A 23,566-nucleotide genomic window follows, 5' to 3' on the forward strand; every position below is an offset into this window, starting at 1 on the left:
GTTGTCAGTATAAGGACATCCCTCTTGTCCTTATATTTGACCAACAACATATTTTCGGTGCATATTCCCCTGCTTTCACCCCTTCTCATTACTTGGGCAATGTGCGTTTTTGGGAGGCCTCTTTGGTTCTTGCGCACAGTACCGCAAGCTGCTGTACCTCTTGAACCAAGGGCCTTAAACAGGGGGATGCTGGTGTAAAAGTTATCCACATAGAGGTGATAACCTTTATCCAGGAAGGGGTGCACTAAATCCCAGACAATTTTTCCACTAACACCTACGAGGGAGGGGGGGCATTCTGGCGGTTCAATTCTTGAATCCTTCCCTTCATATACCCTAAACCTGTGGGTGTACCCTGAGGTGCTTTCACACAGCTTATACATTTTTATGCCATACCTTGCCCTCTTACTGGGAAGGTACTGGGAAGGTACTGGGAAGGTACTTCCTTTAAAATGTATAAGGGACTCGTCTATGCAAATGAATTTATCTGGGATGTACATCTCTTCAAATTTGGCACTGAAGTGATCAATGACCGGCCTGACTTTGAATAGCCGGTCAAAGGTGGGATCATCTCTGGGTGGGCACTGTGCATTATCGTTGTAATGCAAAAATTTAAGGATTAACTCAAAACGAGTCCGGGTCATGGCCATACGGTAAAGTGGGGTGCTGTACAGAACATCTGTACTCCAATATTGCCTAATTTCTGGCTTTTTTACTATGCCCATATGAAACACCAGACCCCAAAACGTCATCATCTCTACTGCATCTACAGGGGTCCACCTAGCAAATGATGACGTGGGGTTTTGAGCAATAAACTGCTGGGCATATAAATTAGTTTGGTCCACCATTAAATTTATAAAATCATCAGAGAAAAATAATTTGAAAAAGTCAATTTCTCTGAGACCTGTGGAATCAAATTGGATTCCTGGGATGGCCAAAAACTCAGGAACCTGGGGCTCAAAATTGTCTGGTGGTGGGGTCCATACGAGATCAATTATTGGGGGGGGGGGGGGGTCTCAGCTGCTCTACGGGGGCGTCTTTGAGGGGGTCCCTCATCACTAGAGGAGGAAGAGGAGCTTAAGATGAATCCTTCAAATTCCCCGCTTGCATCACTGGCTGTGTCAGAGTCAGAGGCAAGCATGGCATATGCCTCCTCCGCTGAATACATTCTTCTGGATGACTGGGATGACATTTGGGATGCCATTTTTATTTTTGTGTTTCTGGTAGTGAAATGTTTCAACACGTGTATAGTGTAGGGGGGGTATAAACTTTATTTCAATGTAGTGTGTAGTGTGTATGTAGTGCAGAAAAAAAAAAAAAAAGGTCCTGCGCCAAAAATTGAGCACAGATGTTGGTCAGTAACGTCCGTCACTGAACAGCGCTCAAAGGCAACAGGAATTTGATCAAAAAAATTTGATCAAAAAAATTTGATCAAAAAAAATTTAAAAAAGACCCCACAGCACCCTCAAAAAAAAAAAAAAAAAAAGGTGATCAGTGATGCGACACTGATTACCAGTGAGGGGCAGCAGGTGCACAACCTTTGGTGCAACTGACAGTGCAACTGGCAGGTATATATAAAAAAAAAACCTCTGCACCCCCAAAAAGTTGCTGATCACCTCAGATATAGTGATCAGCACAAAAGGGGGGGGGGGGCAGCAGACACAAAATATAGCACTCTCTATCACTCTCTGTCACTATCTCTCTCTATCTCTCTCTATCTCTCACTATCTATCACTCTATGACACTGCAGCAGCAGCACTGACAGTTATATATATAAAAAAAAAACCCTGCACCCCCAAAAAGTTGCTGGGGGTGCACAAAAGGGGGGCAGCCGACACAAAATATAGCACTCTCTATCACTCTCTGTCACTATCTCTCTCTATCTATCACTCTATGATACTGCAGCAGCAGGTTATATATATATATAAAAAAAAACCCTGCGCCCCCAAAAAGTTGCTGATCAGTTAATTTATACTGATCAGCACAAAAGGGGGGGGGGGGGGGGCAGCAGTCAGTTGCACACGCAGTACAGCTGTATATATATAAAAAATATATAGCACAATCTGTCACTATCTCTCTATCTCTCTATCTATAACTCTATCACACTGCAGCAGCACAAAATATAGCACTCTCTGTCACTAGCCCTCTCTATCTCTCTCTATCTCTCTCTCTCTATCTCTCTCTATCTATAACTCGAACACACTGCAGCAGCACAACACAGCACAACACAGGAAGTCACAAGAAGTAACAAGATCCAGGAACGCTACAAGCAGTGATCAGGTAAGTGTTTGCAAGGATCAGGTCAGTATATCGCGGCAGATAGGCACGGTGACCGCACTGCACGCAATTCCAGACCGGAATGGCGTCTGCAGTGCAGTCACCGTTAGTTTAAATCACCCTCCATGGCTGTGATTGGTTCGTCGGTCCGACGAACCAATCACGGCCTTTGGGGGCGGGTTGGGTGAGGTGGGGTGACACCAGTGTCACCCTTACACCCCGTGGTGATTGGTGCTGTACTTTACAGCACCAATCACCACCGATCCCTGTGTCACCGGCGAACGTTATTCGCCGGTGACACAGAAAACGCTGTAATTGGCTGTTCACACTGAACAGCCAATCACAGCGATCGCCGACGTGGGGGCATCATCGCAGCCCCCCCTGGGCATGCAGGGACATGTCTGCTGTCAGGGACAGCAGACATGTTTAAACTGTCACCGCGTCTATAGACGCGGTGACAGTTTAAAGCCATGACGTACATTTACGCCATGTGTCGGGAAGTACATCCCGGCCATGACGTAAATGTACGTCAAATGTCGGGAAGGGGTTAAGGCAGCGAAGCTGGTTTTGCCTTGTAAATGATTGCTGGTCAGATCTGCACATAAGTCCCGCACCTCCGGAACTCGGAGGCCTTAACATTTGGCTACATGGATGCTAGGAACAAAGAGTTTCTAAATTAAACTGATAACATTGACCTACCAGTGTGGACTACAGTACCCACAGGACACTACTGTACCAGGGTAACAATTGCTCACTCTAAGTCTATATGCAAAGACGTACACATGTAAGTATTTCATAATTAAATAACATTTAAAAGTCCTAATATATATTCTTTCTATACATTTAGATTTCCAACTATATTCCAAACAAATTTGTTCGCTATATCGAAATAATGGATTTTACAGGGTTTCATTATTATTGTTCAAAATTGGGTGGGATTCATTTCAGGGCACAAATAAACAGCAGACACCTCCTGTTGTAGCAGGACCCACTGACCTTCTAGGTCCTGCCCACTTTCCAACCCTCCAATCACTGATAACTTCACTATAAGATAACACAAGGTCTCGGAAATAGCAGCCAAGTTTCAACTTGTTCTAATACAGTTATAGAAATGGCAATTGACATGTTGGTAGTCAGAAAATCCTGTAAGGATTGTTGTCCCATAGGACAAGACGGCAGAACCCTCAAGTAGATTTTCTCAACAGAAAAAAAACATGACAAAAAAAAACCCAGTCTGTTCTTTATAATGCAAAACACAAATAAATATTTTTATTAATGTCTTTGAACCTCCTTATTTCTGTACTGAGATTTAAAGCCCCTTTGTACACAAAAGACAATACACTGTAGATGAAAGATACACTCTCAGAAGGTTTACACAGAACGGACAAGTCTCTCATGATGTCATTTAATTCTCTATTCTACACCCTGATGCAAAATGAGGGCATGCAATGGCCAAGCCTCATTCCACCGTGGTCCAGCCATTTGCCTTGTAGGCTGTGCATTCTGCGGTCATACTTGGGACAGCAAAGCACGGTTCGGCTCACTCAGACAGAGCTCATTCTCAGAGCTGGTGGGAATACGTGCACCCAATGTTCATCACGGCCGCTGCCTCTTAGTATGTGTTATTTCATGTGCTACAAGATCATGTATGTCAGCAAAGGACTTGTGACACAGGTCACACCAGCTATCTTGTGGCAGTGTTTTTGAATCTTCGTGGACTGATGGAGAGTTCTCTGTATTTACAGTATGTGCATTGTCACAACTGACAGGACACTGTAGTAGGGGACGTTTTCTGCGATACGTATTGTATCCCCATCTAGGTGGCCTGGGGTCATCTTGTGGGATCCACTGAGAAGAGGTGGTACCATCTTGTGCAATCCACAGCTCTGAGCTGGGAGATTCATGGAAACTGGCTTTCATGTTCCATTCCTCTGAAGAATAGAAAAAGACCATTAAAAGATCATATCTTAAAACCTGAACAAAAACAGAAGTTCTCAAACCAGAACTGCAGCGCACACTGCCATATCTGAATCAACTGTCAGAAAATGTTTTCCATTTTTCATGTTTAATACATGTTAATTACAGAAGAATATTAGAAAACAAAAGCAATCTGTGCTCTTAGCACCACAGCTCACCCACAGCTGAGGCAATTTCTAGATTTCCCAATGCTCCTTAAAGGATGTTGTAAGTCTGTCAGCTTACAACAGTAGAGCTGCCCATACACGGTCCGTTCAACGGATCCGTTTGGGACTTATATAGTACGCATCGCATTGCATGCCTTGTGCATGCGATGCGATAACCAACTAGTACAAAAAGTATGTGCAGCACATACTTTTTGTACCGTACGATGAGATGCGCGGGAGCGTGCATCTCATAATACAGAACGGACGGTCCGGGAACGGACCGTCTATGGGCAGCTTAGGAACTGTGAGAACAGAGGGGACAATTCAGTAAACTGCGCAAAAGTGCAGAGATCCACTTTCCTCATTTTAGTGCATGCATAAGACCTTACACTGCGGTCTCTTTCAGGAAGGGTGCCGGCAGGGGGTGGTGATAGGGCATTGGGTGGGAATCAGCGCAGCATTGGTGATTTTTTGGTCATAAAGCGTAGAGGGACCCAGTATGTGGGCGGCCTTGCCCTGTGTTGGGCACCCCCCCCCCCCCCCCCCACATGCTAGTGGAAGGAGTTGTAATTATGAGATTTCTCGCAAAAATGCTGAATCAGGCCCAGTATCACCACTCAAGCCACACCACAGAGCGAACAGACATTTGTGGTAGGAGGCAGTTACCTAAAAATGGGGGAAAGCATTAAAAGTGCTCTCTCTCCCATTCTGGCACCACCTTTCCAGAAAAGTATACCCTCTCTCACGTTATGTAACACCACCACCACCCCCCTCCCCTCCCGTCCAATCCCCCGGCCTTACATCAGGACCCTTATCTGATTCCACAGGTTATTTGTCATAATGGTACTCCTACACATTTTTGGTGTTTCATTCAACAACATAATAAAAAAATAAATTCAACTGTAGATAGATGGTAGTAACCAAGTGCCTAACTAGACTAAGAAGCCTGAATCACGGTCTGGATAATCTGCCTGAAAAACCCACAAGCCATCAAAATCTGGGTCTCCAGAATCATGCTATCAATGACAGATCAGACAAATCTGGGTGTATATACAGGCCCTGATGCAGTAAGTCTTGACAAAGAGAAAGGCAGCCAGTAAGGAATCTCAGCCAGCATTCTTTAAAGGAAAGCATACCACTGCTCGTGAGGCCAGTCTGGAGAGCTGAGTGACTGAGACCCTCCTGTTGAACACCCTATAGTAACCTGTCCAACATGGACGGTGGTGGAAATAGGTACACCGCCATTTGTGTATATATGTATTACAAGGTCTTGGCTGTGAGATGCTATGAACATTTTTTCTATATCAATGCCTACAACAGCCACAGCACCATATACGGGTTGGATACCAGGGATTCAGTATTAAATCCCGGTGGTCGGGATCCCGGCGTTCAGAATCCCGACGGCCGAAATCCCGACAAGGGGGGGGACGTGGATCGCCCCCCTTGCGGGCTCGCCACGCAGCGGGCACACTAATTTATTCTCCCTCCGGGGGTGTCGTGGACACCCCCGGAGGGAGAAAGTGTCGGGACTTTAACGGTCGGGATTCTGAACGCCGGGATCCCGACCGCCGGGATTTACACTGCATCCCGATACCAGTAGTGGGAATCCTGAAAGTCAGACCAACATCAGAATCCAGACAGTAACCGGTAAGTGCTTGTACCATAATATTACCCCTAGCCCCCTAGGCAGCCTAACCTCAACCCCAGTACTTACCTCTGGGATGTGTCGGGATTCTGACCACCTACAGTCCGTGGTAGAAACTGAGAAACACACCTTACATCAATTTGTCTTACATATTATTCCAGGCTTCATGTACATTCCTACCTCATTAAACTGTAGTCACAATACAGATACAAAAGCAGCTCTGGAGTTTAATAATGTGCTATGTATTTTACCTGTGGAACATTCCATGCTGTTGATGTCATTATCCTCTTCTTTGCTAAATATTCCCTCAAAGTTACCTAGGAACAAACCACAGGTGGAAAATATGGATTTATTCTTTAAATACACTAATGACTCATTATTAAACACACACACACACATTTATCAAATTCACTTGCATGACACTAAATGGCAACAAAGAAATGAGCTTGAGTTGATGACGTAGTCATGTTTCATGAGCTTATCTGTACACATATGGCACATGGAGAAACTTGAAGGCAGCCAATGTAATTCATCACAAAGCCTAGGCGTAGATCCACAGAGCATCAACAAAGAAGTCATTTGGTAATATAGATGTGTACTGAATAAAGGGAGGTAATTAGTGAAAGGTGACTCCCACAATCAGAACCTACCAGTAATCAGTGGTAGGGCTGTAGAGAGACGCTGGGCAGTGTCTGGATGATTCTCTGACATCACAAGATCATCTGTACCTAAAACACAGGAACATGTTAATGTCTAGCCCAGGCATAGGCAACCTGTGGCTCTCCAGCGGTGGCAAGGCATGCTGGGACTTGTAGTTTCACAACAGCTGGAGAGCCACAGGTTGTCTATGTCCTGTCTAGCCAAAGCCTAACATGAAGTCAGTCAGTAACTAGAGAGACTCTCTCCCCTTCAAGAAAGCAGTTTTACCTGCTGTTTGCTCTGTAATGGGACTCAGCTCTTGGTCACAGTAACTCTCAAGACATTCTTCTTTAAAATGGTCTAAAATGGCAACACAAGTAATTCAATGAGTATGCACTCATTTAGTCTAATATGCTGTTATAATATCCAAGATAGATAAAAGTATTTGTACCCGAATTGTTTAATGGAATCTGCCATACAAACATGAGGCTTCAGGACTGATTTTAATATTACCTGAGCTTGTGCTTGGTCGCATGCTTTTAAGTTCTAAGGGATTCTCCAGCATCACATTCTTATAATGGTCCTCATGCTCCTCTATGTAGTCCCACTCATCCATTGTGAAAAACACTGCAACATCCCCGCACTTTATAGGTACCTGTACCACACAATATCATTTGCTTAGGGACACCTGTAGCTCAGGAAGGGTCATGTGATGGATCATGTGATCAGATTACTCACTTCTTGAATCATCTGGTAGAACTTGCTGATATGTGCGTTCTTCTTCACCACTGTCCACTCCTGCACAACAAGAGGGACATATCACCACATGAGGATCGAACGGAAAACGCACACCAGGGAGTATAAATGTATATAACACCATATGATATGTCAGTAACATATATATAGTAATCATCATTTTCAAAGCAATCACTAAATATTAACTGTCGAGATTAAACCATAACAGCAATAAAATAAATGGTCAACCATCCAAAACATAACAAAACTTTGAACATGGCTACATAAATCACAGCATACTTATAGGTTTAGCAAGTAACTACTGGATTGCACAATACCTCTTAAACATTGCCATGAGTTGTAACCCAGATAATATAGATCCAGCTAAGAATCACTCATCTCTTTTGACAGGCTTATTAGCCTGTAATGCAGTAACAACGGTTCAATGATTACAGACCACCTAACTCACACTCATGGCCCTCCGGCTGTTGTGGAACTACACATCCCAGCATGCTCTGACACAGTTTTAGCAATCCATTATATAAATTCTGTGGCAGGGCATGGTGGGATGTATAGTTCCACAACAGCTGGAGGGCCATGAGTTTGACACCACTGTCCTAACTGGTGCACAAGTGTATTCACTACTACTGTAACTGACACATTCTAAAAAGAGCCACGGGTGGCCAGGAAAACAAATTGTTTGGGTTCTTTAAAGACTCACAAAGGGAGATTTATTGAAGTTTAGAGAGAGATTAATTGGAGAGAGATAAAGTACTAACCAATCAGCTTCTACTTGTCACCTGTGTGTGAAAAATGAGAGTTAAGAGATGATTTTTGGTACTTTCTCTTTCCACTTTGTCTCTCACCAATCTTCGATAAATCTCCCCCATAGTTTGACTACCACTTATGTAATATATTCTCCAAGCTGTGAATATTTTGGGGAACTCAATAGTTTGTCACATGACTACGCAATGAACAAAATAGGCCCATTACAGGAAGTTGTGTACCAAATGACTGTCTACATACAATAAAAAAAAAAATAATCATTTAAATGCTTATGCGTTTTCACAAACTCATCCAGCAAACATCACCTTACCCCTGACTTGTAGTCTCACCTCTCCAGTCAGTATGGAGATGATTGCGGCTGCTCGGTTCAGGAGTCGGGTAGTCTTTTGTTTTTGGGGACGGGTGGTCAGAGGGGCTTCTGTCAGATGCTGCAAGAGCGAGACCTGCAAACCAGCAACATAGAATACAAACATAATAATAATCTTATGTCCCAGAATAGAAGTGTGCATCAAACAGGTACAGGATATGTATCCCTTATCCAAAATGCTTGGGACCAGGAGAATTTTGAATAACGGATTATTCTGTATTTCGGAACATTTTAATATTTCAATAATGTAACCCAATCACATATCTCCTCTCACATGCTCATGCAGATATTCCTGCAGACAGCATATAAATATAATTACCTATACCAGATGTTCTCAAACTCGGTCCTCCAGACCCCAAACAGGTGTACTACAGGTGGGTACTTACTCACTGATATACTTGAACAATCCACAGGTAGAGCTAATGATTTCACTTGTGATTCTGTGAGAAGGCCTGATAAACATGAGTTTTTGAGGTCCTGAGGCCAGAATACCCCTGAACTATATTGGCCCACTACCTGACCAGAGGTGTGAGTGATGACATTTACTCACCATTATGTTTTCTAAGGAAGTGAGAGCGCTTCTGTTCTCCACCCTGGAATCAGATGAAGAGCCGTCTTTGGAGCTCTGGGAGTGTAAGCTGTGTCCATGCTGGGACTGTTTTAGCTTTAGTTCAGTTTGTCCAAAGTCTGTGTGACGAAAGACTCCGACATATGAGCCATCCACATCCAGCAGCTGCTGTGGGAATGAAGACTCCGTAGAGCTTTGCCTGGTAGCCTGTAGGCTAATGTTATGGCAGGTTACTTCTTTCTGTGCCTTCTGGCTCTGTATGTCTGTCTGTGTACCCACCTCTCTTTTCTGGATAGGATGCTTAGGTGACCTGGCATTTACACAGAGATGACTATCCCTTTCACCTATAATATCCAAATCAATATGATATTTCTTGGCCTGCGGAGCAAATGGCTTCCGATATTGCAGAGGCTTTGAGTAAATACCAGGGAAGACAGTGGGTACTGCATCCTGTTTGAGTACTATCCTACTACCTTGAGAGGTATAGCTTCCTGGGTCAAAGTGTGCAGAGCAGATGCGGTATTTTCCGCTTTTGGCAGCATCCAAAATTTTCATTGCAAATGCATCAATGTCACCAAAGTCCTGGCCAGTCTGTTGAAGCCAAAGCTTTATCCGAGTGAACTCCCTGGGAAAGACATGCATTGTCAGCAGGGGGTTGGAGGTTTTCATGCCGGTGTAGTGTGTACATCCCTTAACAATGCAGCTAGGCATGACAACTATCTGGAGAAAGACAAGTAGGATGTTATATTAAAATACCTTCTTAGCAGTTATGAGATCAGAATTATAATGTATGCGTAAAATAGTAGTAACCAGTTCCTATTCAACTGTAACATTTTTTTTAAAATACAGTAGTTACAATAATAAGGGCGGAGGGGGGGAACCAACAAGAGATAAGGGGCAATTTGGTAACGTGTTTCTTCTCTAAAGCTGGTTACACATTAGACATGGGGTCCTCAAACTATTTTGCTCTGGAACCCCTTCAGATAATAAAAATCAATTACAGGACCCCAGAAAGTTACTGCAGACGATCATCACATCACATGTGTAGTCAGCAGACAGCACATACATGGCAGCATTGTGAAGGCACAAAATGATGTGAGCAGACAATTCAACAGATTTGAAGAGTCCTTGAATCACTGACTGAGATTAGAAAAGGCATCAGCCTGATGGTCAGCAACATGGAGTCGTGACCCCATGCTGAGAAGTTCGGGACCCCTAGATTGAGAAACGCTGTACTAGACGATGACAATGTGGCAGCAACAGTACCCAGCAGACAGCTGGCATCGGCAAAGTGCATACACACTTGCAGATCCCGGCAAACGATATCTTCCATCGTCCCTGCATGTAGGGCCCTTGGAGCACATTGCTAACAATGCTTGGCAACATGCATGTCAGATGACACATCGTCTAATCACTTGTTTACCAAGCAGGGCCATAACTGTGTGCCAGTGTGTGTGACACACCTAGTCTGCAGAGTGGGGAAGCGTTGGGCAAAAGAAGCGCTCTCCCTGCTCTGAATCCTGCTGGCTGCTGCAGAGAACCTGGTGGGGGCGGAGCTTCACAGGGACCCGGCAATAGGCACAACATGGCACTAAAATATCTAGTTATGGCACCGATACCCAGCTTTAGAAGATCTGTGTAATCATAAAAATCATGCAAATGACTCTAGAGTTAGGTACTATTTGCTCAGTTCCACATGGGATTCAGTAAATATTATAGCATACAATACCGTTAGATGCATAAAGATAGTCGGTGTTCAGAATCCCGACAGCCGAAATGCCGACAAGGGGGGGACGTGGATCCTAAAACATTCAAAATATGGCCCTATCTCACACAAGACACTACTAAATCTCTTGTCCATGGACTAATTTTAGTGTGCTGAGAGAGGCACCATGCCCGAAGCATGGTGAGCGGAGCAAGGGGGCATTGTGCACATATACAATGTCCCTGGGGACCCTTGTGACCTTCACCAACAAAAAATCCGCCGACTATCTTTAAGCGTCTAACTGAGCCGGGTCGACTAAACAGTACAACCACTGGAACTATACAGGAAAGTACCAGGAGGCTATGTAAGAACTCGGATGCTATTAAATATGCCCCCAGGAGAAAGTAAGTGGTTTGTTGTGTATTATCCTGCGTTTCCCTACATTTGGCAAGCTCTGTGTAAGATGGAATGTTCTAAAAGGATGATCAGCAATCTTTACTTGCTGATCATCCTTTTAGAACATTCCATCAAAGAGAGCAGATATTATATTTTATTCTGCACTATTCTTTATATCTATGCTTGATATATATGAAACCGCAACACACACACTATGGGGACATGGAGCTAGGATTCCCGTATATGTAGATCCAGTCTATATTAAAAGGAGATGTCCTTAACATTGGGCGATGCATATAAATCTGAACTTTCCTACCTGACCCTTTTAATTGCCAATGTCAGCATTTTGCGGTGACGGTCTACAATGGCAGCAAGTGGTGGCCGACAATAACAAATGATCATAAATAATAATAATAAGCAGACCTGATAACCGCAATATTATTCTGTAAAGGAACGGAGGCGCGAGTCTAGTGGTGTGTAACAATGATGCCCTGGCAGGGGCTGGGCTGGGCTGGGAAGATGCTGCTAAATCCAAGTGGCAGTGGTGGGTACAGTCAGACCCGCGAGGAGCGCTGGGAGATGTAGTTTTGTTTTAGGATACGAGGTCATCTCCGTTCTCTTTCAGCGACACTACACGAGCCAGAGTTAAGGCTACAACGAACGTCTCTAAATAAATATCGGCCTCCAGTAAAATGGCCGGCAAACAGGAAGCGAACAGTCCATACAGCAGAGAGTACTGCGCACAGGAGAGCAGCAGGTGGCGCTGTGAGGTTAGATGGTCGTTTAGCTGCGCTGGATGCAGAGGATAAAATAACGAATTTTACGCTGCTCAGATCTCTGCTTCAGTATACAGTGAAGAGTCACATTGTATGCAGAAAAACATACAATATAACCGGTGGGCATGAGATGGGGATGTGACTGTAGAGGGGCACCAGGGGGCAGAACTAATAAAGGTGCCCAAACACTAGTAGTATGATTTGGGCCGATTTCACTCGATCCCGACTTATCCATATCTAAATTGGCAGGGGAGTTAAGGCCCCCATACACGCTGCGATAGTAGCGTTCAATGTGACTCGATGCGCACTCCCGCGGGCATTACAATTGCACAGTACAAAAAGTATGTGCTGCACATACTTTTTGTACACATGCGATGCGATGCAATGCAATCCACCCGATAATGCATCACATTGCACGTTGCTGTCGCAGCCTGTATGGGGACCTTCAGACTCTCACAATTTCTTCATACCCAACATCTAAGACATTATTTTGAAAGTGGATTCAAAATATTTTGCACAACCTAAAGTAGCAATAAAGATATAAATATGAAGTACACATAATAGTACAGAAAATAACATGCAATAATCAGAAGCTTGATGATCAGACACGGGGGGGGGAATTTACTAACGAAAATATGCATAAAATAGGCGTATTCGTATAAAAAAGACACCTATTTTACGTGTATTCGTCATGGTTGCCTACCCTCCTGGAATGGCCTGGAGGGTCCTGAAAATCTCCCGGAAAGGTGGGCAACCCTCCCGGAATCCTGGGCACCCCCGCTCAGCCCCCTGATTGCAGCTTCCCAGGGCCGGTGCAAGAATTGTAGGCACCCTAGGCAAGAAAACCAAATGCGCCCCCTACCCATCCCCCAGTCAGCCGCAGTGGCAGTCTGCGGGTAGAGCTCGCACCCCCCCCCCCCTGGAGTGCGGTGGTCACCGATTATATCTACGCCCGGCTCCAGGGTGGGTGCGGGCACAGATGACCAGCAGGGTGGGGGGCAGCGGGTGCCACCCACAGATTAACACTGATCGACGGGCAGGCTCCAGGGAAGGACGGAGGTACGATCAACTGCTCCCTGCTAGAATAGCTGCTGGCTTGGTACTTGGCTGGAGCTTTCCTGCTGCAGCTTAGTACTGCTCTCCTAGTTGCCTAGTGGTGACGCCGGCCCTGCGGCTTCCTCCATCCTGCCCTTGGTGTTTAAATAACCCAATCTGCCAATCTCCGTGGAGGAGGCGGGGCTAAAGTGTCATAATCGTGACATTATAGCCCTGCCCCCTCCACAGAGATAGGAAAAATGGGTTATTTGCCATCCTGGGGGCGGGGTTTAATGACGGCACACTCATTGAGAGGCGACTTCAAAAGTCGGCAACCCTGGTATTCGTATTTTCAGCATTTACTATGCCAAAAATATGTTTATTCGTATTCATGGCACAAAAGAATAAGACTAGGAATCACCATTCATTCCAATGGTGATTCCTAATTTATTAAGCGGCTGTATGCAATATACAGTCAGTATTTAGCGGAATACAGCCGCAAAAATACTCCTGAAAAATACACTTAATTTCCCAGGCGTATTTGGCGAAGCGTGCATGGATCAGTAAGATCCGTGCAGGCTTCAGTATAAAAATTTAAAAAGAAATCATTTTTAAAAATGGCGTATCTACGCCAGAGGACCCCCGTGGTGTATGGTTTCCTTCCACAGGTACCCACATTGGATTTCTTCAGGACCAGTGGGCGGAGGAGACCTACCTACTTGTCAAGGTAGGTAAGTATCTGTATGAATGGGCTCAGTGTGTAATAAAGTTCTACTTGAAAGTCTCCCCCCGGCTGTGGCATTACCCTGCTGGCTGGTTGGGCCTGGTGCTGGTTTTAAAAAATAAGGGGAACCCCTATTTGTTTTGTTCCCTAATTTTTTAAAACCAGGACTGGCTCTTTGAGCCTGGGGCTGGTTATGACCGTGGGGGGACCCCACACTGTTTTTTTTAAAATTATTTTATTGATTTTTTTAACACTGGTGCCTGCGCAGATCTGACTGATCCATGCAGGCTGCCGACTCGTATTTGTATTTAGCGTCCGTATATACAGGGAGATGCAGTGGGTGACATCGGGAGGCAGAGCGTGACAGAAAAAAATAGTGGGTGACAGGAAGAGGATGACAGGACAACAATGGGCCCCTGAGTCCTCAAGGGCACCGTTGCACTGCACCTGCTGCACCAATGGTAGTTCTGCCTCTGGACAAAACCAAACTGAAGGGGCTGCTATATTGTGAGATTTACGAAGCTCCGGAATGCAATGCTTTTAATGGCATTATCCACTTTAGCTGATAGTATACATATCATATCCTTTTACCCGATCCTGACGAGAAGAGGAATCAGCATTTACTTTTCTTTACACCTTACAGGGGTGTTTTATTTTTTTAACACATACGATCAGAAACTAATTTCTTATTGTCGCAATAAAAAAACTTTAATTATCAGGTCTAAAATTCAATAATGAATAAACCTGCCACAAAGCAAATACCAAAAGTGTACCAGTAAATATTTTTTTCATCCAATCTGCAAGATTATTTTACTCTTGTTCAACAATGCTTATGCTGGGTACATACCTGACCTAGCTGACATATATACACATACAACATACACTCTGAAACAGCCATTCAACATCAGAGGAACACACTGTATATTCTTATTGCACGGGAAAGTAAAACACATAGTAAACCAGTTATACTTTAATAAAGGGCAATTTTAACGGAAGAAAAAGCAGATTGTTTCTGTTATAAATAATGTTTTAATATAAAACACCTTTATTTATAAATATTACTGTCCATTTAATATCAGATTAGGTCTGGTTCATATTGGTATGGAAGGTGACCAGTATTGGAGCAAATAAAAAAAAAAAAAAAGAAAGAAAGGTACTTGTGAGTTATCCGGGCTGCCGATTTTTTCATCGCGCCCGAAATCGTGGGCATCGCGTCGGTCGTGGCCGTTATAAGGAGCCGCGACGCGATGCCCACGATTTCCCATATACAGTAATGTTAAAAGACACGATGGACCCGATTTCCGACACGATTTCCCATAGACAGTAATGTTAAAAGACGCGATGGACCCGATTTCCCATAGACAGTAATGTTAAAATAAAATTACAATGTGAAATTGGCCAATATGTTTTTAAAAAAAATGTTTCATGGCCCCCCACCACCGTTAACGCCACCCCGCTATTGACGCCAACCCGAAGCGTGGCGAGCGCAGCGAGGCTGCGAGGGGCGGCGATACGCGTCCTCCGACCTTTTCATGCCCTACTATCCACTAGGGCGTGGAGTGAGAATAGAATAGTGTGGCGAGCGCAGCGAGCCACCGAGCCCGAAGCGTGGCGAGCGCAGCGAGCCCCGCGAGGGGACGCGGACACCTTCACAGGTATCCGCGTGCCCTTGCGGGCTTCACAGGTGTCCGCGTCCCCTCGCGGGGCTCGCCGCGCTCGCCACGCTTCGGGCTCGGTGGCTCGCTGCGCTCGCCACACTATTCTATTCTCACTCCACGCCCTAGTGGATAGTAGGGCATGAAAAGGTCGGAGGACGCGTACCGCCGCCCCTCGCGGGCTCGCTGCGCTCGCCACGCTTCGGGTTGGCGTCAATAGCAGGGTGGCGTTAACGGTGGTGGGGGGCCATGAAACATTTTTTTTTAAAACATATTGCCCAATTTCACATTGTAATTTTATTTTAACATTGCTGTCTATGGGAAATCGGGTCCATCGTGTCTTTTAACATTACTGTCTATGGGAAATCGTGGGCATCGCGTCGCGGCTCCTTATAACGGCCACGACCGACGCGATGCCCCCGATATCGTGTCTTTTAACATTACTGTCTATGGGAAATCGGGGGCATCGCGTCGCGGCCCCTTATAACGGCCACGACCGACGCGATGCCCCCGATTTGGAGCTAAATCGTGGGCATCGCGTCGGTCGGGTGTCCTTAAGTTAACCAAACTTAAGGACAAAATCGGCAGCCCGGATAACTCACATGTACCGAAAGAAAGAAATACTCAGCACATTATAAGTAGGGGAATTCACCAGGAGAATATTATATGTACAGATACGCGGCAGAAATAATTGACTTGGAAGCCAAATGTAAAGTTCTAAGTCATGCAAATAAACTGGGAGAAATTAAAAAGCTGTGTAAATTTGATATTGATATGGCAAAAGTCCATTGCTAATAGGAACATTATACTAATAATAATATACAATACGCCACTCATGTCTGACACGTAACTATGCCTGCTATTTTTTTTTGGGGGGGGGGGGGGGGGGGGTTTAAATAATTATATTATATAATTATATAGCTCAAGCTCTACATTTGCTTCAAATAAAAAAGTACAATGTAAAAAACATTCGTCCGGGCAGCATTAAACATCTCACTAAGCAGCAAACGACCGCTGCTTGGCGAGCAATACTGAATTAGGCTCTCTGTGTGGAAAACATGAACTGTTGGGGGTACTTAAAGGACCGAGGTTGGGAACCACTGCTCTAGGCTCTCTACAATCTCAGAGAATTTTAGCTATTCTAGATTGGGTGGGTTTTTTTGTAATCAAAAAAGTAGAGTGTATCCAACATAACCTGTAAGAAGAATGCACTGGGTGGACTGGTGGAGCTGTATTCCACCAGGTGATTTCAATTAGAGAATTTATACAGCCAATGACTGACTATAGGTAGGCGAGTGTAATTGGAGAGAGACCCAATGGGCTTCCGACATCAAGGTGGGCGTATCTTTTACGGATATATTTAGAAGCAGCACTTCCTAGAATGAGAACCATATCAGGCGTGAGAGGACAGACATAGTGCATAGAAACTCCTCCCTAGTGTGATAGAAGATCCAGACTTTGGGTTGACATGCATTAGATTTACAGTCAATAGGTCAACCACTATTGGACAACATGCATTAAGCTGACATGGACAATAGGTCAACATGGTAATGGTCGACATGAGGTTTTCGCAATTTTTTCATAATCTACCAACCACGACATGACAACTATGGTAACATGTGCCAAGTGCAGCCACGAGCAGAGCGTGTTACACTAATCCATGTGCTCAAATCTTCAAATTGACACCGGAAAACATGTAAAACTCATGTCAACCTTTTAATGGGTTGACCATTTCTGTGACTAGCTTTTGCTCGTGTTGACCTATTGTCCATGTCAATCGAATTGCTTGTGACAAACTTCTTCCAATGTCGACTTTGTGCCAATTGAGCTTTTGGGGTCAACGTAGACCCTGTCAACCCTATGATCCATAACCTGTCATATACTAGGGCAGATGTATTAAGACTGGAGAAGAGATAAAGTGGAGATAAAGTAAACCTTTAGGTAGGATTAGCTGCGTCACATGTGTAATGTATTGATGCGACAAACTCTATAGTAACTAAGTATTGAGCGCTCGAGGCAGCTGCGCCTGATCTGAGCCCGATTTCCTTGTCAGATGCCCAATGCTTCCAGCTGTGAACTGATTCTTCCCAAGAGACTGAAACCACTGGAGACATATTGGTCAAAGATTGGCAGCAATCATTCTACATGTGCCTCTACTAAGGTATTAAATCATACTAAATTATTCTGTAGAATATATCTCTCTAATATTCTAAATTCACATATATTTCAGATTATATTGCATGTGACTTTATTTGTGTAACAGACACTATTTCAACATGTCAAAAGGTCTCAGAAGTACAATTTTTCCATATTGCAAAAGTAATCTCAAAATTGTACCCCCCCCCCCCCACACACACACACAGATTAGGGTGCAATATTTGGACAGGTGCCACATCGTAGCCAACTCACATGACACACACATATTGATGGTTGCCTTAGATGAAATGTAAAGTGTATTAATTATCTATAGATGCATTTTTCCTCTCTCTTCAGGTGTGAGTTTGCATGTGGCGTCTTAGTGCTCTGCGAGTGAAGCATTTTTGACACTTTGTACAAAAGCGCAATTTGTTGTGTTTTTCTAATGCTTCCTCTGTATCAAACGGTTTTCCACATTTATCACATTTAAACAGAGTATTCCCGGTGTGTTTCCTCTGATGTATCACCAGACTGCTTTTATGCCCAAATGCCTGACCACACTGATTACAGCGGAATGGCTTCTCCCCGGTATGGGTCCGTTGATGTATAATATACTGTGACCTATAATTGTACTGTAACCCACATATCTCACAGGGATAGCGCATTTTGCCATGTTTCTTAACTTTGTGCTTTTCAAGCTCAGACCCAGAGTCAAAGTTTTCCCCGCACTCTTCACATTCCAATTTTGTTTCCTCCAGGTGTGCTATTTGATGAGTTTCAAGTTCGGTTTCATTATGGAAACACCTGTTGCATATATCGCACCACAGCATTTCCTCCTCCTGGGAGCTGTGACCATCTAGAGGATCCAATGCTGTGGTGTCCTGAGTTGCATCCACTTGCATCTTTTTCTCAACTTCAACATTGTAATTTGAAACATTAAACATGAGACTGCCAGTATCTGTGGACTGTGGCATCGCAATAGGTTCATTCAAACATTCAGGATCTTTAGGCTGTGTTTTATGGGTTCTTGGTCTTTTTAAGAATGGTCCAGAGGAAACAGATTTGAACTGTGGGATCCACTGTGTAGAGGTGGTGCCATCTGGTGTTATCCAGAGAGAAGAGCCTGGTGAATCATGGGTCTCATCCGTTATGTCCCAGCTCATGCCTGCATCTACGGGAAGGGAATATAAAAAAAATTAAGGTGGTATTCTGATTACCACTTAACGTGTCTGAAACAACCATGGTTAAAACTTTACATGAAAGAGCAGAGATGATCTCAGACAGTGATTATTTCTTGCTTCATTCTAAATTCCCACCAGGCCAGAGCAGGTAGGACAACTGCTTCAGCTCACGCCATTAGACTGCTCCTCATACCAGGCATACTGGGCAGATGTATTAAGCCTTAACAAGAGATAAATTCAAGGGTTATAAGGAGAGATAAACGTCCAGCCAATCACCTGCTAACTGCCATGTTACCGGCTGTGTTTGAAAAAAGTCAGTAAGGAGCTGATTGGCTGGACGTTTATCTCTCCTTGGGGCAGATGTATGAAAGGTCGTTATGGGGGAGAAGGGGTATCAGCGCACGTTATGTGCACTGATACCGCTTCTCCCCCATGTATGAAGCAGGTGAGATGCTATGCGCCCCTGTCCATATCGGCGCTGCTATCAAAATGATAGCAGGCCGAATGTATGAACGGTCAGCATCGCTGACCGTTCCGCACGAAGCCTGCTTTGGCTTCGCCAGCATCAGGCTGGCGAAGCCCTATCTAAACAGCAGGGACAGCGCTGTCCCTGCTGTTAGGTCTGGGCTGCGCTGGGGATCTCGCGTGAACAGCGAGATCCCGCGCATGCCCAGTGCGGCCGGCCGGGGGACAGGAGATAGCGCATCAGTATTAACTGATGCGCTATCTCCAGAAAGGGACATCGCCGAAGGGGGGAAGTTAACGCTCCCCCGCTTCGGCAGACAAGATGTTAATACATCTTGTCGATGTCCCTTCCTGCTTCGCCTCGCTATTGAGGCAAAGCAGGAAGTATCATAGCGGCGCGATAAGCGCTGCGCTGCTATGATACATCTGCCCCCTTATCACACTTGAATTTATCTCTTGTTAAGGCTTAATACATCTGCCCCAATGTTCCAACATCAGCTTTCTGAGTCTACAGAGCAGCCGAAGCTCATCGCCCACTTGTCGAGGTGTACAATGATAACATCATGTCATGGAAACAGGTTTGGGTTTGTTACCATACTTATTGAACCACCCTTGTAAGTTTAAGCCACAAACTAAACCCACACTTTGCTTTCTATGTACATGCTAATTGTGGATACATCGAATATTTATCTTTTGTAGGAAAGTAATCTTGTCAGTATTCAGATTGGGATGCTATTGATGTCTGTATATTAAGTTAAGATTAATGAATCAGACTCAATAGACATTGTTGGTCTGATCCCTGATCTATAACCCACTGATGACCTGTTGGATGCAAGACTTCCTGATTACAGCAACAACACTTGGAGAACTCATTCACTAACCCAATATTGATATAATTAATTACCCATTAAACTTTCTTTTTTGGTAGTTACTAAAATGTGTCTAATTGTAAGCCATCTTTTCTTAAATGGGAGATGTTTTGTGTTGTCTGCTGTTTTGAAGAATCTTTTCAGCCTTAGGAGGGTATTCCATTCCATATGCTGACTGTCGAGACATCCTGGCAGACGGAATCCATTCATTTCCGACTGCCTCCACAGTACATCACCAGTCGGTAACCGATGTACTGACTGTACAGTGTCAAAGTCTGTAATTTGTCAGAAATGACTGCATATCCTCAGAAAACGGCTGTGAATTCGTCAATCCGCGGCTGTTTCCGACAAACAGATCAGACTTTTAAAAAAGTTGGATCTGACAGCCTTGAATACTGTCATTAGTGGCAGCATTAAATAGGTAAGTGACGATATTTCAGAACCCAGATTATCGTACTTCCTGAACTCTTAACACATTTACCTGCTGTATTATTCCTTTCCATACTGATAGGGGAGTCAGTTTCTTGATGATCTCTCACAGTTTCTTCATACCCAACATCTAGGACAATCATGACAGAACAGGAAGCCTCACATTATTAAGAAAGTGGGTACAAAATATATTTTGCAACCCGGAGTAGTAATAAAGACATAAAGGCTTCCTCTACATATAATAGTACGGGTTTGGATCGTATTGTCGACACCACTTAGGTCGACAGTCATTGGGTCGACAGGTGGCAAGATCGACATGGGTGAAGGTTGACAGGGTTGAAGGTCGACATGTGACAAGGTCGACACAGCGTTAGGTCAACATGTGTTTTTTTTACCCAAATGTTGACACAGTCGACATGGACACAATTGGAAGTCAACCGCATCGCTCGCTATGCTCGCACTGCTTCAGGCACGGTGCCCCGCTGCGCACGACACACTAGTTTATTCTCCCACCACGCGCTAGTGGATGGTAGGGCATGAAATACCGCCTGTCGACACGTGTTGGCTCAAAAAAAAAAAAAAAAAACAGTAAAAAAAAAACATGTCGACATTCCAACATGACGATCTAACCCATGTCAACCTAATGCTGTGTCGACCTAAAACCATGTAGACCGTGCCCCATGTCGACCTAGACACCTGTCGACCTAAGTGGTGTCGACAATACGACCAAATTACCATAGTACAGCATAAAACAACTTCTGCAAGAATGCAGGTTTGAGGTTATTCTTTAGAATGTAGATTCAGAGGAAAGGAACAATCCTCGTTTTGTCAAACATACAATGCAGAATAACACAGAGGTGCATTTGCAGAAGCTGAAGCACGGGGAAAACTTGCAGTATCTCACAGTAATTTGTCTACTACAGTTCAGAAAGTGAAAGAAAATGGTATACGGGTGGTAGATAGACCGTAAATAGGGCAACACAAACAGTCAACATGGTCAACAGGACTTCAGGTCGTCAAAGTCAAAAGGTTGACATACAAAACGATCAACACATAGTTTTCAGGATGTTTAGAGTTCGGATTAGACACTTAGGGGAAGGTTAGGGTTCAGTTCCCAGAGGGCATGATTGAGGGGGGGGGGAGGGGTGGTTTAGGATTAGGCCTACAATAACACAAATAGTCCTGTTTATTTACTGACTATCTAGACCAGTGGTTCTCAACCTCAGTCCTCAAGTACCCCCAACAGTTCACGTTTTGCAGGTCTCCACACAGAATCACAGGTGAAATAATTATGTTTTCAGAAACATACCCAATTGTTTTTTTGTATCTGTCGTTCTGTGGAAACCTCTACATTCTTCCTGTTGTTTATTCAGAAGATGTTTAAAAGCAGACTAATACATAGTTTCTCAGTTCAGTCCCTTTACTGAATTTCTATTCTAATTTCAATTTCTAATCGACAAGTGGAATAAAATAGTCAGAAGTGAACGTTCAGAGAATTCTATTACCCAGGCAGGCTTATTTATATTCACTTCTCTTGGACCAAACAAAAATATATACAGACTAGTAGGCCCGCTCAAAGCAAATGCTTTGGAAGCTAGTCTGCTACCTTGAGATTGCCTCTGTTTGTGCATGTGTGAGAGAGAAAGATGTAGTTTCACTTGCTGCCAACAGACGGCAGTGTTTCAGAGTCATGCGGACACTATACCTTAACATTCAGGTCCATAAATATTGGGACACTGACACAATTCTCATATTTTGGGCTCTATACACCACCACAATGGATTCAAAATGAACCAAACTTTAACTGCTTTAACTGCAGACTTTCTGCTTTTATTTGAGAGTATTTACATCCAAATTAGATGAACGGTGTAGGAATTACAATGGTTTCTATATGTCCCTTCCACTTTTTATGGAACCAAACATAATAGGACAAACTAAACAATCCAAAATCAAACTTTCACTTTTTAAATACTTGTTGCACATCCTTTGCAGTCAATTACAGCCTGAATTCTAGAATGCATAGACATCACCAGACGCTGGGTTTCATCCCTGGTGATGCTCTGCCAGGCCTCTACTGCAAATGTCTTCAGTTCCTGCTTGTTCTTGGGGAATTTTCCCTTCAATTTTGTCTTCCTCAAGTGAAATGAATGCTCAATTGGATTCAGGTCAGGTGATTGACTTGGCCATTGCACAACATTCAACTTATTTACCTTAAAAAAAAAACTCTTTGGTTGCTTTCGCAGTATGCTTTGGGTCATTGTCCATCTGTACTGTGAAGCGCTGTCCAATGAATTCCCAAGCATTTGACTAAATATGAGCAGATAATATTGCCCGAAACACTTCAGAATTCATCCTGCTGCTTTTGTCAGCAGTCACATTATCAATAAATACAAGAGAACCAGTTCCATTGGCAGCCATACATGCCCATGCCATGACACTATGACCACCATGCTTCGCTGATGAGGCTGTATGTTTTGGATCATGAGCAGTTCCTTTCCTTCTCCATACTCTTCTCTTCACATCACTCTGGTATAAGTTAATCTTTGTCTCATCTGTCCATAGGATGTTTCGAACTGTAAAGGCTTTTTTAGATGTTGTTTGGCAAACTCTAATCTGGTCTTCCTGTTTTTGAGGCTCACCAATGGTTTACATCTTGTGGTGAACCATCTGTATTTACTCTTGTGAAGCCTTCTCTTGATTATTGACTTTGACAGATATACACCTACCTCCTGGAGAGTGCTCTTGATCTGACCAACTGTTGTGAAGGGGTTTTTCTTCACCAGGGAAATAATTCTTCTGTCATCCACCACAGTTGGTTTCCATGGTCTTCCAGGTCTTTTGGTGTTGCTGAGCTCTCTGTTGCATTCTTTCTTTTTAAGAGTGTTCCAAACAGTTGATTTGGCCATACTTAATGTTATTGCTATCTCTCTGATGGGTTTGTTTTGTCAGCCTAATGACGGCTTGCTTCACTGATAGTGACAGCTCTTTGGATCTCATATCAAGAGTCCACAGCAACAGATTCCAAATGCAAATGTCACACCTGGAATCAACTCCAGAC

General features: G+C 44.0%; 2 protein-coding genes across 8 annotated transcripts in view; both read right to left on the reverse strand.

The window, feature by feature from the left end:
* Positions 1-3,483: 3,483 nt before the first annotated feature.
* On the reverse strand, positions 3,484-11,925 carry LOC146008711 (uncharacterized). Of its 3 annotated transcripts, none has more exons than XM_083148294.1 (9): positions 11,555-11,664; positions 9,120-9,857; positions 8,532-8,645; positions 7,420-7,479; positions 7,195-7,336; positions 6,970-7,041; positions 6,693-6,770; positions 6,294-6,359; positions 3,484-4,205 (listed from the first exon to the last, which is right to left on the reverse strand). In XM_083148294.1, the coding sequence occupies exons 2-9, from the start codon at positions 9,846-9,848 to the stop codon at positions 3,871-3,873; spliced, it is 1,596 nt and encodes a 531-aa protein (XP_083004420.1). In that variant the 5' UTR covers positions 9,849-9,857; positions 11,555-11,664; the 3' UTR covers positions 3,484-3,870. The 3 variants fall into 3 exon arrangements, with proteins under 3 accessions (XP_083004420.1, XP_083004421.1, XP_083004419.1); XM_083148295.1 differs by having other exon boundaries at positions 3,485-4,205; positions 9,120-9,762; positions 11,662-11,925; XM_083148293.1 differs by having other exon boundaries at positions 3,485-4,205; positions 11,662-11,925.
* A 4,025-nt stretch (positions 11,926-15,950) lies between these two features.
* LOC146008712 (uncharacterized) overlaps positions 15,951-23,566 on the reverse strand; it is a 35,601-nt gene continuing 27,985 nt past the window's right edge. For 4 of the 5 annotated variants that reach the window (XM_083148298.1, XM_083148297.1, XM_083148300.1 and 1 more), the window contains 2 exons: positions 20,561-20,638; positions 15,951-18,735 (listed from right to left, as the gene is read on the reverse strand). In XM_083148298.1, the coding sequence (XP_083004424.1) occupies positions 17,918-18,735; positions 20,561-20,638 (896 nt within the window). In that variant the 3' untranslated portion in view covers positions 15,951-17,917. The remainder of the gene's footprint in view (positions 18,736-20,560; positions 20,639-23,566) is intronic. The other variant, XM_083148299.1, reaches the window with a different exon arrangement.

Source organism: Crinia signifera, chromosome 6 (genome assembly GCF_055691185.1).
Source record: "Crinia signifera chromosome 6, ASM5569118v1, whole genome shotgun sequence".
NCBI lineage: Eukaryota > Metazoa > Chordata > Amphibia > Anura > Myobatrachidae > Crinia > Crinia signifera.